General features: G+C 41.7%; 1 protein-coding gene across 1 annotated transcript in view; it reads left to right on the top strand.

Moving 5' to 3' along the window:
- The window catches only part of si:dkey-246i14.3 (ephrin A4), a 33,704-nt gene extending 21,985 nt beyond the window's left edge, over positions 1-11,719 (top strand). Inside the window, exons 3-5 of the mRNA XM_031734028.2 lie at positions 3,998-4,066; positions 9,193-9,219; positions 9,814-11,719. Of these exons, the coding sequence (XP_031589888.1) occupies positions 3,998-4,066; positions 9,193-9,219; positions 9,814-9,896 (179 nt within the window). The 3' untranslated portion in view covers positions 9,897-11,719. The remainder of the gene's footprint in view (positions 1-3,997; positions 4,067-9,192; positions 9,220-9,813) is intronic.
- Positions 11,720-12,137: the final 418 nt, after the last annotated feature.

Here is a 12,137-nt window from a genome sequence, read left to right as displayed (position 1 = left end):
AAAAAAAGGGAGGGAAAGATACAGAAGATGGCTTAGTGGCTGTAAAATCAGTTGCCTTTCTTTTTTTTTTTTTTGCTTGCTTTTTTTACAACTTCTGGTGTAAGTCCAAGAGGGGGGAGGGCATGAAACGAAAAGCAGAGAATGAAAGAGTCAAGCGAATGCATAGTACGGAAGGGTGACAACAAAGAGACAAAAAAGTGTAGGTGGAAGAAATCGAGATCAATACACGGCGACAGTGAGGGAGGAAAAAAAGGCAGGCAGAGAAGCAGACGAAGGTAGAGAAGCGTGGAAGAGTGACACGGGGAGAAAAAGAGCAAAAGATGGACACAGTCTCACAGTACGGGAAGGGTGGGGGGAGAAAGGGATGGGAGGATGGATGAGTGGAACCCAAATGGGAGAGAGAAAAGTGGGGAACAACAAAAGTGATGGATGGAAATGGAGGAAAAGAAAGAATCTTTACATAAATTACTGCTGCGGTCTGAGGGACAATGGAGCATTGTGAGGGTATGAGACACGCTCACACACACTAACACACACACACACAAACGTATGTATGTACGCACATGCACACTGGGCTATTGTGGTAGTTCATGCCAGTTCACAGAAAAGCAACAATAGATCTTACCCCCTGGTTTGGGCCACATCGGGCTCTGGGCGATTGTGTGTGTTTTGTCCACATCAAAGATAAGGCGTAAAGTTGGTCCAAATGTCTGGCCCTGGGGTGTGTGCACTGAATGGGCCGCAGCACCGGAGACTGCATAATGGCATTAGCCCGGGAGAACAGTACAATGGTATTAGAAACACTAATGGCATTAGCTGGCTGAGTCTGAGCCGGGCTCAGCTCATCTCTCCCACAGACTATGACAGTGACAACCCACTGTCTCCTGGTCTCTGCCCTACTGCTCACCCTGCTGACCAAGACCCATTGGGTCTCCATAACTAGATCCCCAAAAACAGGAAACACCTTTACATCCTCTGATAGTCAGCTCTTCCCAACAGTGAACAATTTAAGGCCAGAGCAATGGTGACAAAGAGAGCTTAGAACAACAGATCTCACTGCTTTGACAACAATCACAAGACATTTAAAAATGTGTCAGATAAAGGAAAGCCGGGAAAACAAACAAAGGACTCGACATTTGGAGAGTCAACAGTAAATTATTACAAATAGGAAAACGCATAAATACAGAAACACTCAACAAAAGTTTTAAGTTGAAACACTATGAACTGATGGACTTTATTTAGAGTCGAGTGTCATAAAATTGCAATGCATTTTTTTTCACCATTTAACAAAAAGACTGGAACGTGTCACTTTTTCCACTATACAGGGCCCTCAAAAACCACAATGGAATCAAACCAGCGTTGCTAATAACAAGCACACTCATTCCTTTTACAGTTTTTACTGCTCTTTACTGGTAGCTCCCTTAATTCTTCGTGGCACGTTTTCAACGAAGTGCTGGGAACGTTTTGGTTCATATTGACGTTATAGCGTCACACATGCTGCAGAGTTTTTGGCTGAACATCTGTGATGTGAATCTATCATTCCACCACATCCGATGTTGCATTTAGATCTGGTGACCGTGGAGTTCATTCAAGTACACCGAACAGATTTTCATGTTCAAGAAACCAGGTTAAGATGATTTGTGCGTTATCCTGCTGTAGTCATAAAGGGATAGACATGACCAGCAACAATGCTCAGGTAGGCTGTGGTGTTTTAAACAATGTTTGTAGTAAGGTGTGCAAAGAAAATATCCCTAACCGTTACACCACCGCCAGCTTGAACTGTTAATACAAGCAGGATGCTTTTATTTTTACACCACATTTTGACTCTAACATCTGAGTGTTGCAGCAGAAAGTCCAGGCAACATTTTTCCAAACTTCTGTTGTCCAGTTTTGGTGAACCCGAGTGAACTCACTTTTCTATTCTTAGCTGACAGGACTGGCGCCTGCTGTGGTCTTCAGCTGTTGTAGCGCAGGTGCTTTAAGATTTTACATGGTTGTGTACTGCATAGCTTGCTTGTAACAAATGAGTTAAGTTACTATTGCCTGGCCATTTTTCGTTGACCTCTGACATCGCCTAGAGAACTGTTGCTCACTGGATGTTTTCAGTTTTTCTCTCTAAAACCTAGAAAATCCAAGTAAAACATCAGTTCCTGAAATACTTACACCAGCCAGTCTAGCACCAACAACCATGCTACGTTCAATGTAACTTTAATCGCCATCCACGTTCTGGTGGTCAGTGGAAGCAGGTCGTCTCAATCATGTCTACGTGCTTAAATGCGTTGCACTGCTGTCATGTGATCAACACAAATAGCTGATTAGATATTTGCATTAACAATGAGTTGACCTTCTGTGCCTAACAAAGTGGCCAGTGGGTGTAGATGGTTGTCACTCCATTTATTCCTATGAAAGTTGCTAAAGTAGAGATTATACATCCACCGTGTTCCCACCTGCTTTCTGACTTTCTGAAATTTGTTTTATCTGGAAAAAATGTACCAGTGTGTGACGAGTAGATGCAGCAAGTTATTCATTCAGTTTGACCGCTTACATGTCTGAATGTAGATCTAGAGGGTCCATTAATAAACTCTGGATCCTGCCAGCTAAAAGTAGAACTTTAGAAAACACATTCGATGTTTCTAAAAAAATTGAATTAACATTTTGTGTTAAGATGGGACATAAATAATGATCATTGTGAATTGTTTTGAGACTGGGGTATGGAGTAAATGACAAACTAGACGATCTTTTTTAACCATTAAGTTAACATTAAGTTGCTCGGTTCATTTGAACCTGTGTTGTGGCAATGTAGCTATATTTAATCTCTCCATGTGCTAACACTGATTAGTAGAAACGTTTTAATCTATTGTCACTTCTGAGTGCCCCTTAAGTTATAATGTTTTGGGGAAAGTGCCTTTTCTCTTAAACTTACAAGTGCATGTAAGACAGATTTTATAACCGACTTAGCTTTAAAGCATATTTGGGTAAACAGAGCTCTGGTTCTTTGGCTTAGCAGTGGTAGCACACTAGCTTTTTCTGCTATGACAAGTTGAAGTGGCTACTCTGTGAAAAAGGCCCATTATGCTAGCACAATGGAGCATCATTTTTTGTAAACCTCGTTTCATTTTCAGTATTATTTGTTTTTCTATGAGCACAATAAAAAAAAAAAAAAAAAAAAAAAAAAAAAAAGAGCTGTGAAAAGCTGGATAACTTGACGTTTTAGAGAGGTGAAAGATGGGCGAGCGAAGAGCGTGTTACGTTTCTGCTAAAACCGCAAGGTTTGAACAAATTTTGGATTACTGCACTTTCAAATCGCCCTTCTAGTTTCTGTTTGTGATGGAGCTGCTTCCGTCGTCATAAGCATAACCCAGTTCTACAGCTCCACTGTTATTCTGTGCTTTACCACAGACTTCTCGCAGGACTTGCTGCGTCTTATCAGTCGAAAGTGTCGGCACAAAGTGAGACAAACTGTTGGTAATCGTACACTCGACTTGTGTGTTGGGTCTTGAATTTGTTGCCATTTTTATTCAAAGATAAAAAGCCTTTAACTGCAGTTTCCAGACACATTTATTTGCAAAAGCAGCGTTAGAGTGGCAGGTAATACCGCTGATGTTTGCCTGTGTTCCCATGTGAGCCATAATCTGAGTGGATCGAAAGTGTTGCGTTCTGTAATGGTTGCACTCTCGATTGTGTCGCATTGTTTTTATTTAGTTGTGTAGATGAGTCTGATAAGTACACACAGGGAGTGTTTTTTTGGGGGGGAGATGTCATGAGTTATTGATATGGTTAAAACAGAAAACTTAAATAAATAACCTCGCTGTTCCTTAAGCTTGAAATATGAATTCACCAGCAGGAGCACAGGACTTCTCAAAGAGTACATTTTTGTTTTGGAAGAGTTTCATTCAGCAAGTGTTAATTACAATTTTTTTAATATTGGCTAACCGATTGTGGGATTTATTAAGTGTTAAGCTTATTTGCATCTTTTTCTTTTCCTTGTTCTTTCCAGCTCTACCCACAGATGAAGGCCCTCCTCTGCCATGTATGAAGTTGCGCGTCACAGTGTGCTGTGCGCCCAGTGAGTACACTCCTCTTTTCATCTGTTGTTTCTTGCATGCTCACCCCCCCCCGCCCCACTTTGTACACCAAGACACTCTTTTCTCTGCCTCTCACATCTCTACTACATGGGCTGTATAGCATCATGTTTAGACTTCTGCTTATCCCCTCTAATGTACCTTCTGCTTTCTTCTCTTTTCTCTTTTTTAAAAATCTGTGTTATAGTCATTGAAACCTAACGCATTTTTACGCTTCAAAATATTTATCTTTACCATATAAATGAGACGACATCTTCTAAAACACATTTTACCCCTCCCCTACTCTCTCCGTCTCTCTCTTTTTCTTTTTTTTTTTAAAACTACCTTCCTCATTCTCTCTCAATCACCCATCTGAAATTCCCAGAGTTGATCTAATCCAGAGCCCGCCTGGAGTAATGTTAGTCTTCCAGTCCAGTGAGCTGCCCATTCCGGTTGGGAATGTTGCCCAGTCACAGTGGGAATCCCTGTATAGTTGTCAGTGTGTGCGTGGGAGCCTTTCTATGTGTACTACCAAGTGCGCTTTTTTTGTTTTGGTGGGTTTCTGCATCTATGGGCCTTTGCGTGCATTCTTCTGGAGTTCAATTTGTACAAGTACAAGTGTGTGTGTGTGTGTGTGTGTGTGTACCCCCACATGCGTGTCTCAGACGCCCGTCCCAGTTCCCATCCCAGTGTTATCTGCAGGGGGTTTGTTGCGCTAACACGCACTTGTACTAAAGAAACTAGTTTCGTGGTTGTCTAATCAATCAGCTCCAAAGGAGCTCCAGCCGTCTCCGAATGGTTCTCACCGTCCGGGTGATACGGGGAGTAATTTGCTGCGTTATTACCAGAATGAAGGCTGATGACTTTTTTTATATGCTAATTATCCTGCTGTCATTAATTAGAAATACCACAGATAGTTGTTCAGTGAGAAAATGCTAATGCAGTCCTGACCTTCTGACAGCTTTTCCCTGATCAGCCCGTCTGAGCCAAAAATAGTCAAAATATTTGCAATCACCTGGATCGTGCATGCAGGGAGACCTGAGCGCAATCTTGACTTTACTGTAAAAATCTATTTACTTCATAGCAGAAAGACTTCCCCTTCAAAGATACACATACGTCAATGTACTGTTCCTTGTCTCATTTTTTCCCCTCTCAGCCTCTCATCCTATTTCTTAACCAAAACTAATCCCGACTAAATTTCAGGATCTCCGTCTCCTTGTCTTCGACTCCCCCCACTACTCCAACCTCCTGCTCTTTCTTTCTTCAGTCTTCTGTCATTCCTGAAGTGGCACTAATCCCCCCCTTCTCTCTGTCTCTTCAGCTCTCTCCTCCCTTCCTCATTTTTTATGATCTTTCGCTACTGGAGCAAAACTAATCTAGGCACCATCCATGGCAGTGTCTTACACGTCCTCCACCCGACTCTCCCACCCCACCCCCCAGACCCCGCCCCACTCCACCTCCTCCATCTTTCCCGTGTTCTCTCTATCTCTTTGTTGTATCGCCATATCTACAGTTATTCACCGACTCCCCGTCTTCCCGTTTCTCTTCTTCGCTCCATCTCTGTCGCGCACATGCTGTGCGGCGAGTGCGTTGGGATGAGCATGCATGAGGCCGGTGAGATGGGAGCAAATTAGATGGATGAGAGAGGAGATGAAGGAGAGTTGTAGGATTTCTCTTTCTCTCTTAGGCTGTCCATTAGTGGCGGTTTACCACAGCTGTTGTTGTGTTGTTCCCTGTGGTAACACCTCGCATACTCCCTAGTTCCTTCCTGCTCAGGTTCCCTTTTATCTGACAGGTAGCATGGCAGCAGGGCACACAGTGCCTTTATACTCGCTGAGTGTGTGTGTGTGTGTGTGTGTGTGTGTGGCCGCTGGTGATGGCAGCTCCTGTCCTTCAGCTACATCTCTTATCTAAACTTCAAAACACGCACCTCCCTCCCTCCTCCTCCTCCTCCTCTTTTTACAGAAAGAAGCCCATATAATTAAAAGTTCAATACGGGGATGCCCCTGTTGTGGCTGTTTGAATTTATTATAGGAGTGCACACACACACAAAACAACCCACTGCCTCACATCGGACTGAAGGACAGAGTGGTGACAGTGAGCGAGTCCATCAGGTACGCTGTCATTGCTCCAAGGTCAGCTACCACTCTCCGGTCCCTCGATCTCCTCTCCAGTGTGTGAATGTGTGTTTATCGCCTTAATTTAACCGAAGAACACAACAAACTAGGCAGGGCAGACTCGTTGATACGGGAGGCTCCTAATGATGTTCTGCACACATGGCTCTCCGCGACGTTGTTTCCTGTTTTTTGTCGTATTGTAAAGCGCGTTTCGGCTCTTTAGGCTTCGGCTATGAATTTTAGCACAGCGATGTGTGTGACGATGTGATGTTTAATTGAGCAAAACTGTCAGGAATCACACAAGAGAAAGGACTTTGCTGAAAGCCTGTGTTGCATCAGAAAACAGGGCTTTGAATCGGCATCAGCAGACTGCTGTCGTGTGAAATCTGTGGCGCCCTGCAGCCCTCAATTGCATCTTTCATTGGCTCGCTTTGCCTCTTACTCTACGCTCACCTTTTTTTCTTTTTTTTTTGTTACGCTGCAACTTTTTCCCTAAAACTCATCCTGTTGTGTTTATCTCTCTTGTTCTTCTTGTCACTCTGTCTCGGTGCCTTTCTGTTTTTCAGCCGTCCTACTGTGAGAAACCATTACAGACCAACTCTCCTCTCTCTCTAATTGATTCCCTTTCTCTCTCTGTCTCTCTTCCCTTTTTTTTCTGCCGTTCTCCTGCTGTGAGCAGTCCGTTACATTCATTTCAGTTTACAGAGCTTCACCATTTTCCCCACTTTCTTTCTCCCTTTTTTCCATCCATTTTTTTCCTAATTTCTTACTCCAGTGCCCTCCTTAACCCCCTCCCCTCCCGCCCAAATACCTTTGTACCCTCTGAACTCATTATACTCAGGGACAAGACTCGAACAGCGACGTGCACAAACCGCTCGCCCAGCCGAGCTCGCTCGGATCCCGAACTTCGGACTCAAAATGGACTTTCCCCGTCTTCATCGATTTGCGCGTTTCGTTATTCGTTCGCGATTTTATTTTTGTTTTTCAGTTAAGCGATTAAAAAATCAGATTTGGTTAACGTTACCTCCTGCTTGTGTAAAATGGCGGCATGAGAGGAGAGGTGGGATGGTGGAACATTGTCTGTCTCTGCAGTGGGGCGTTATGCTGACTGAAGAACACACACACACACATTTCCGCCGCCATACACACACATTCACTTAACCATGGTTGTGCATGTACAGTTACACATGCGGCTTGTTTCTGACTGCAGTGCAGAGAGGGCACTCTTCTTGCAGTCACGCCACCATGGGCACCATTTTGTCGCGGGGGGCTCGCCATGACCAAAATTGTGATGTTGACACAAACGAATGTCCGAACGTTCGGCTTCTGCGCAAATGATGTGATTAAAGTCGGATCAAAACACACATATCAAACACACCCGGGCAAACACAAGGCATTTATGAGCAAATTTTATTTTCCAACTGCGCATTACGTGCATGCTACATGTAACGCTAACTGTTAGTGTACCGTTGAGAAGTTTTACTCTTAAAATACAGGTTTTATTTTTAAAAAACTACCATGAATAAGTTCTCCCATTCGAATGTCCACCTATATAAAGATATTAATATATTTTCACTGTACAATTTCAAGTTGAGGGGCAGCAAATGAGAAGCAATTGTGTGTTCTTTGAAATGCGTTAAAATATTTTTTAATTGTACATATTTTAAATAAACAATTTTGAGAACATTTTCATGGAGCGCAGAAAAACAGTTTAAGTAGGAACTCTCTGCTATTTTTGCCTGTTTGCTTTTGGGGGGTTTTTCCCACTGTTTCTCACACACTTACACACACATACTCACACAAGCTCTGAACAAGGCCCAGACCTCTAATCCTTTGTTAACCCTTACATGGTCACTGTTTGCACAGAAATAATGTAGACTTGTGTCAGCATAACAGTCACACAGGAAGAAACTGGGATGTGGCGTTAGTTATCCTGGCATCATCGATAAGCATTCTGCCTTCGTGTGTGTGTGTGTGTGTGTGTGTGTGTGTGTGTGTGGTGCAGGTATTATTAATGTTGTGGGGTCTGAAATCTGCAGTCACGTTATGGGGACACGTCTTCCTTATGGGTGCACACAAGCAGTTAAGTTACGGTTACATCTCCAGGAAATAAATGCAGTTTGTGTGTCTTGTTCAGGGTTGCAGTTCTCTGAGGTTGGTTCAAGGCCATAGATTCATTTAATAACACCTGCAATTGTGCAAGCTCATCCTCGTTCCCTGACCCCTCTGTACGCTCTCACTGGTATTATATGGCGCTTCTCTATCAGGAGGGATTTTTAACCGTTTTTAGCCCCACTACCTGTGTTTTTTTTTTTTTTTGTCCTTTCTTTAAGCCCTCCCTATTCCTGCATCATAGCATCCTCCATTCTTCCCTCCATTATTTCCTTTTAGTCCCCCTCCTGCTGAGAAAGTGACGCCCAGACACAAACACCCTCTTATCCCGTCTCTTTCTCTCCCTCCCTTTTCTCTCTGTCTGACCTTGTTTCAATCTTTCCAACCTTCTTTTTTTTTTTTTTTTTTTTTTTTTTTTTGCCGTACTTTCTCACTCGAGTCTCCACTGCTCTCCCTTTCATCTTCTGTCCACTTCTTGGTTTCGCTCTGTCATTTTGAATTTTCTTTTATTTTTCCCTCCCTCTTTTTCATTTCCTGTATCCCCTCTGTATAATCTTGATCATTCTTACTCTTTCTAATTTACATAACACTATCTTTTCCTGTTGCCATGCTTCTCAAGCTCTTTTTTTATCCGACCTTTAGAAGAATTTGCATAGGGGACATATTTAGGGTTGCACAGCCAGTCAGTACTCATTTTTCATGGCGTTAGTCTTTGAGTAATGGTAAATACCTTCCCCTGGTCATTTGTCTGTTTCTTGCTCCTCTTGTTCCACAAAGCAGCAGCTTTATTGAGAAAGTTAAGCATGGAAAAATGACTAATCAGCAACTTGTTTCTTTGCCTCAACTTTATCTAAATCTTTTCTCTCCCACCCCCACCCCCCCATCCCACTTGCTTATTCCAGCATCAGAAGGCTCAAAACAAAAACAAGGTGAGATGCAACGTCTTAAACTCAAGTTACTTACAGTCTTTCTGGCATATGTGCATGCTTACACGATGAACAGACAGGTCGTACCTCTGTGTCTTCTCTCATTTACTGCAATGTTCGAACACGCTTTAAACGTAACATAAACAAGTCAAAAGAAGTGGAACAAAAGCGATTGCTGAATTAATGGACATTGATGTGTGGCTTTACCAGCCTCCACTGGCCTGGGAAGTTTCCACAGAGAGATTTTAACCAATTCGACCACGAGGGCATTAGTGATTTGTGGCGCTGATGTTAGTTGACAAGATGTAAAACACAATCAGTGCTCCAGTTTGACCTAAAAGTGTTTAATGGGGTTGGGGTCAGGGCTTTGTTTAAGCCAGTCAGTTCATCTAGTGCTACTCAGAAAACCCAGAAGCTTTGCAAAACTGTTGCTATTAATTTGAAGGCCAGTTGTTATCTGAGTTAACATCGTATCCTGTCACTGTTTAGATCTCTCTTGATGAGCAAGGACAAGCCCAAATCTTGGAAAATAGATTTGAGGAAATTCAGTTATATGTCGTGTATCGGTTGAAGATTTTTCATACTTCTCTGTTTCAGAAAAGGTACCTCGTAGTAGTGGATCCTCACTGAGGACAGCTTCATCTCCTCTCCTCCTCATCATCCTCCTGTTGACTACCTGAACTGTCCGTCCTCATCAGTGACCTCACACCCGTTCTCCGTGGGAATGGGGCGTGCAAGTACGCCTTGCAGTCTGCACTACTTGTGTATTACACAATGCCATATTTGCTAAGCTATTGCAAAATGACACTTATTGCCTTGTGGCTGTTTACGTGTGAAAATCTGGAAAGAATCGAACATCCTCTCCAAAACGGGGCCACAGTGAGTCAGGAACTGACATTATGAATCACAATGATTCATTTCTGATTATTTTGTTTTCCTACCTGTTGTGTAAGTAATACCACTTAATATCAATTCTACAGCTAAACCTGTCTAAAGACTCATATCCCAGTCTGATTTCAGAGGAATAATGAGTCAGTCTGGACTCGTACCAAGTTTTTTTTGTTTGTTTGTTTCTTGTTTTGTTTCTCATTTTCAACCTGGTGAAAAGTGGCCAAATAAACACATACTACTGTACTTAGCGGCTCAGGTTAGAGGTCACTCAGTTAGCTGGTGACTTCCTTACTTTGTTCTGACATGCTGTACTTTGCCATGCGCAAATACCTGAATGATCCTTCACTGCCTCGTTTCTGACGTGATCGAGACACATGTGTTCTACTTTTTTAACTAATTAGATTTTGAAACAAAAGGCATTTTCGGAGGAACTGGGGAATATTCTCGAAGAGTGAGGCTGGGCTCCTGCGCCCCCTGCTGGGATTAAACTGGTTGTACTGGAGTTGAACTGGGTTGACCGTAAACCCAGAAACTGGACACTAGAATCTGGTGCTGTATGTTAATAATGGGACCTGGGACAGCGTTTGTCCTCTCTGATTTGCCACTCCACTGTTCTGCATCTGCACCCTTAATAAGCAGAACAGAGAGGTTTATGGGTAGCTGGACAGCATCAGCTCATCTCACTCCACTGAACACACTGTGGAACTGATTGGTTGATTCTCCTGTTGGTCCAGCAGTTGTGCAGATAAGGATACAAACTATTTGCTCCTTTAGTTGTTCTTTGTTTTGTTTTGTTTTTCACATATGATGTTTTCTTTTAGCTTTTGCTGTATAGTTAATATAATCTGCCAGAAAAAAGATATATTGACTATACAACACATTTTAGTGAGAACTTACCTTTTTTATTTAACGACAAAAATTTGACTAAAAACAATGATTTATTTTCCATATATGTGTGTATTTACTGGTATATTTTTCAGTACGCTCTGCTATGATGTAGTTTCTCAAGCTAAATGATTTAAATGTCGTTTATTTCTTGTTTTTGCTCTTTTTTCCTTTGAAAGAAAGTCCTTCCAAATTATAGACACTCATTTAAAAAATCCTAACAAATTAAAATTCATTTATTTTTCAAATTAGATATTTTTAAATTAGGGAAGATGTATGTGTGTATTTTTCATTGAAATTAAATTAAGGTAATATATTTATTACATCACAAAATTATCTACCCAAAATATTTGAGTCACTTGTGTTAGGAAAAATCTATAGGTTAATTCTACACTTTATCCTAGCTTTATATATATATAAATAATATTTGAGTGTCAATTTGAGTGTCAAAATGCTGTAAATCGCACCAATCATGTCATTGTTTTTTATATATATCATTTTATTCTTAAATGGGTGACAAATGTTTGAAAACATTTTTTTAAAATATCCTGGTCAGTGATGTAGTTCTTCCCCCACCATCATGTAGTCTACTACTAGGACTTTGTTGTAAGCGGTTTATGTGTGTTCTGCTTTCACATTTTAGTGAAGAATGTAGCTTCTTCTGTGAAGAGCCAACTGCAATCTGAGCCTTTTTTATGTGGCTAAACAACAAAATAAATATGATTGCATTTAAATGGTTTGAGTACATGATTATTTATCTTTTGCATATATTGAGTTGTTTATGTAACCACAGTCTCAGTGACAACACACACACACACACACACACGTTTTTATTGGTGGGACACACTCATTCAGTGCAATACACCAGAGTATAGAGATAAGGAGACTTCGGGGACTTGAAATGACCTTGTGGTGTAAGAGGCCGTTGTAATGTGAGTAACCTAGTGGAATATCGAGCAGAGTTTTTATCTGTGGGGGCCAAAGCCTGATAAGATTCAGATACCCAATAGACTTCAAGTATTAATAGACTTCGTAGCATCATAGCCAATACATTGACCTTAAGGTAGTTATTTTCGGTCAGGTCCGAGGCTGATTTTAGCCCTAAAGGAGATGCTTCTGTTTTATGTTTTTTTTTTTTTTTTTTT

Source organism: Oreochromis aureus, linkage group 11 (assembly GCF_013358895.1).
Source record: "Oreochromis aureus strain Israel breed Guangdong linkage group 11, ZZ_aureus, whole genome shotgun sequence".
In the NCBI taxonomy this organism is placed as follows: domain Eukaryota; kingdom Metazoa; phylum Chordata; class Actinopteri; order Cichliformes; family Cichlidae; genus Oreochromis; species Oreochromis aureus.
This window is presented reverse-complemented; position numbering and strand designations above follow the sequence as displayed.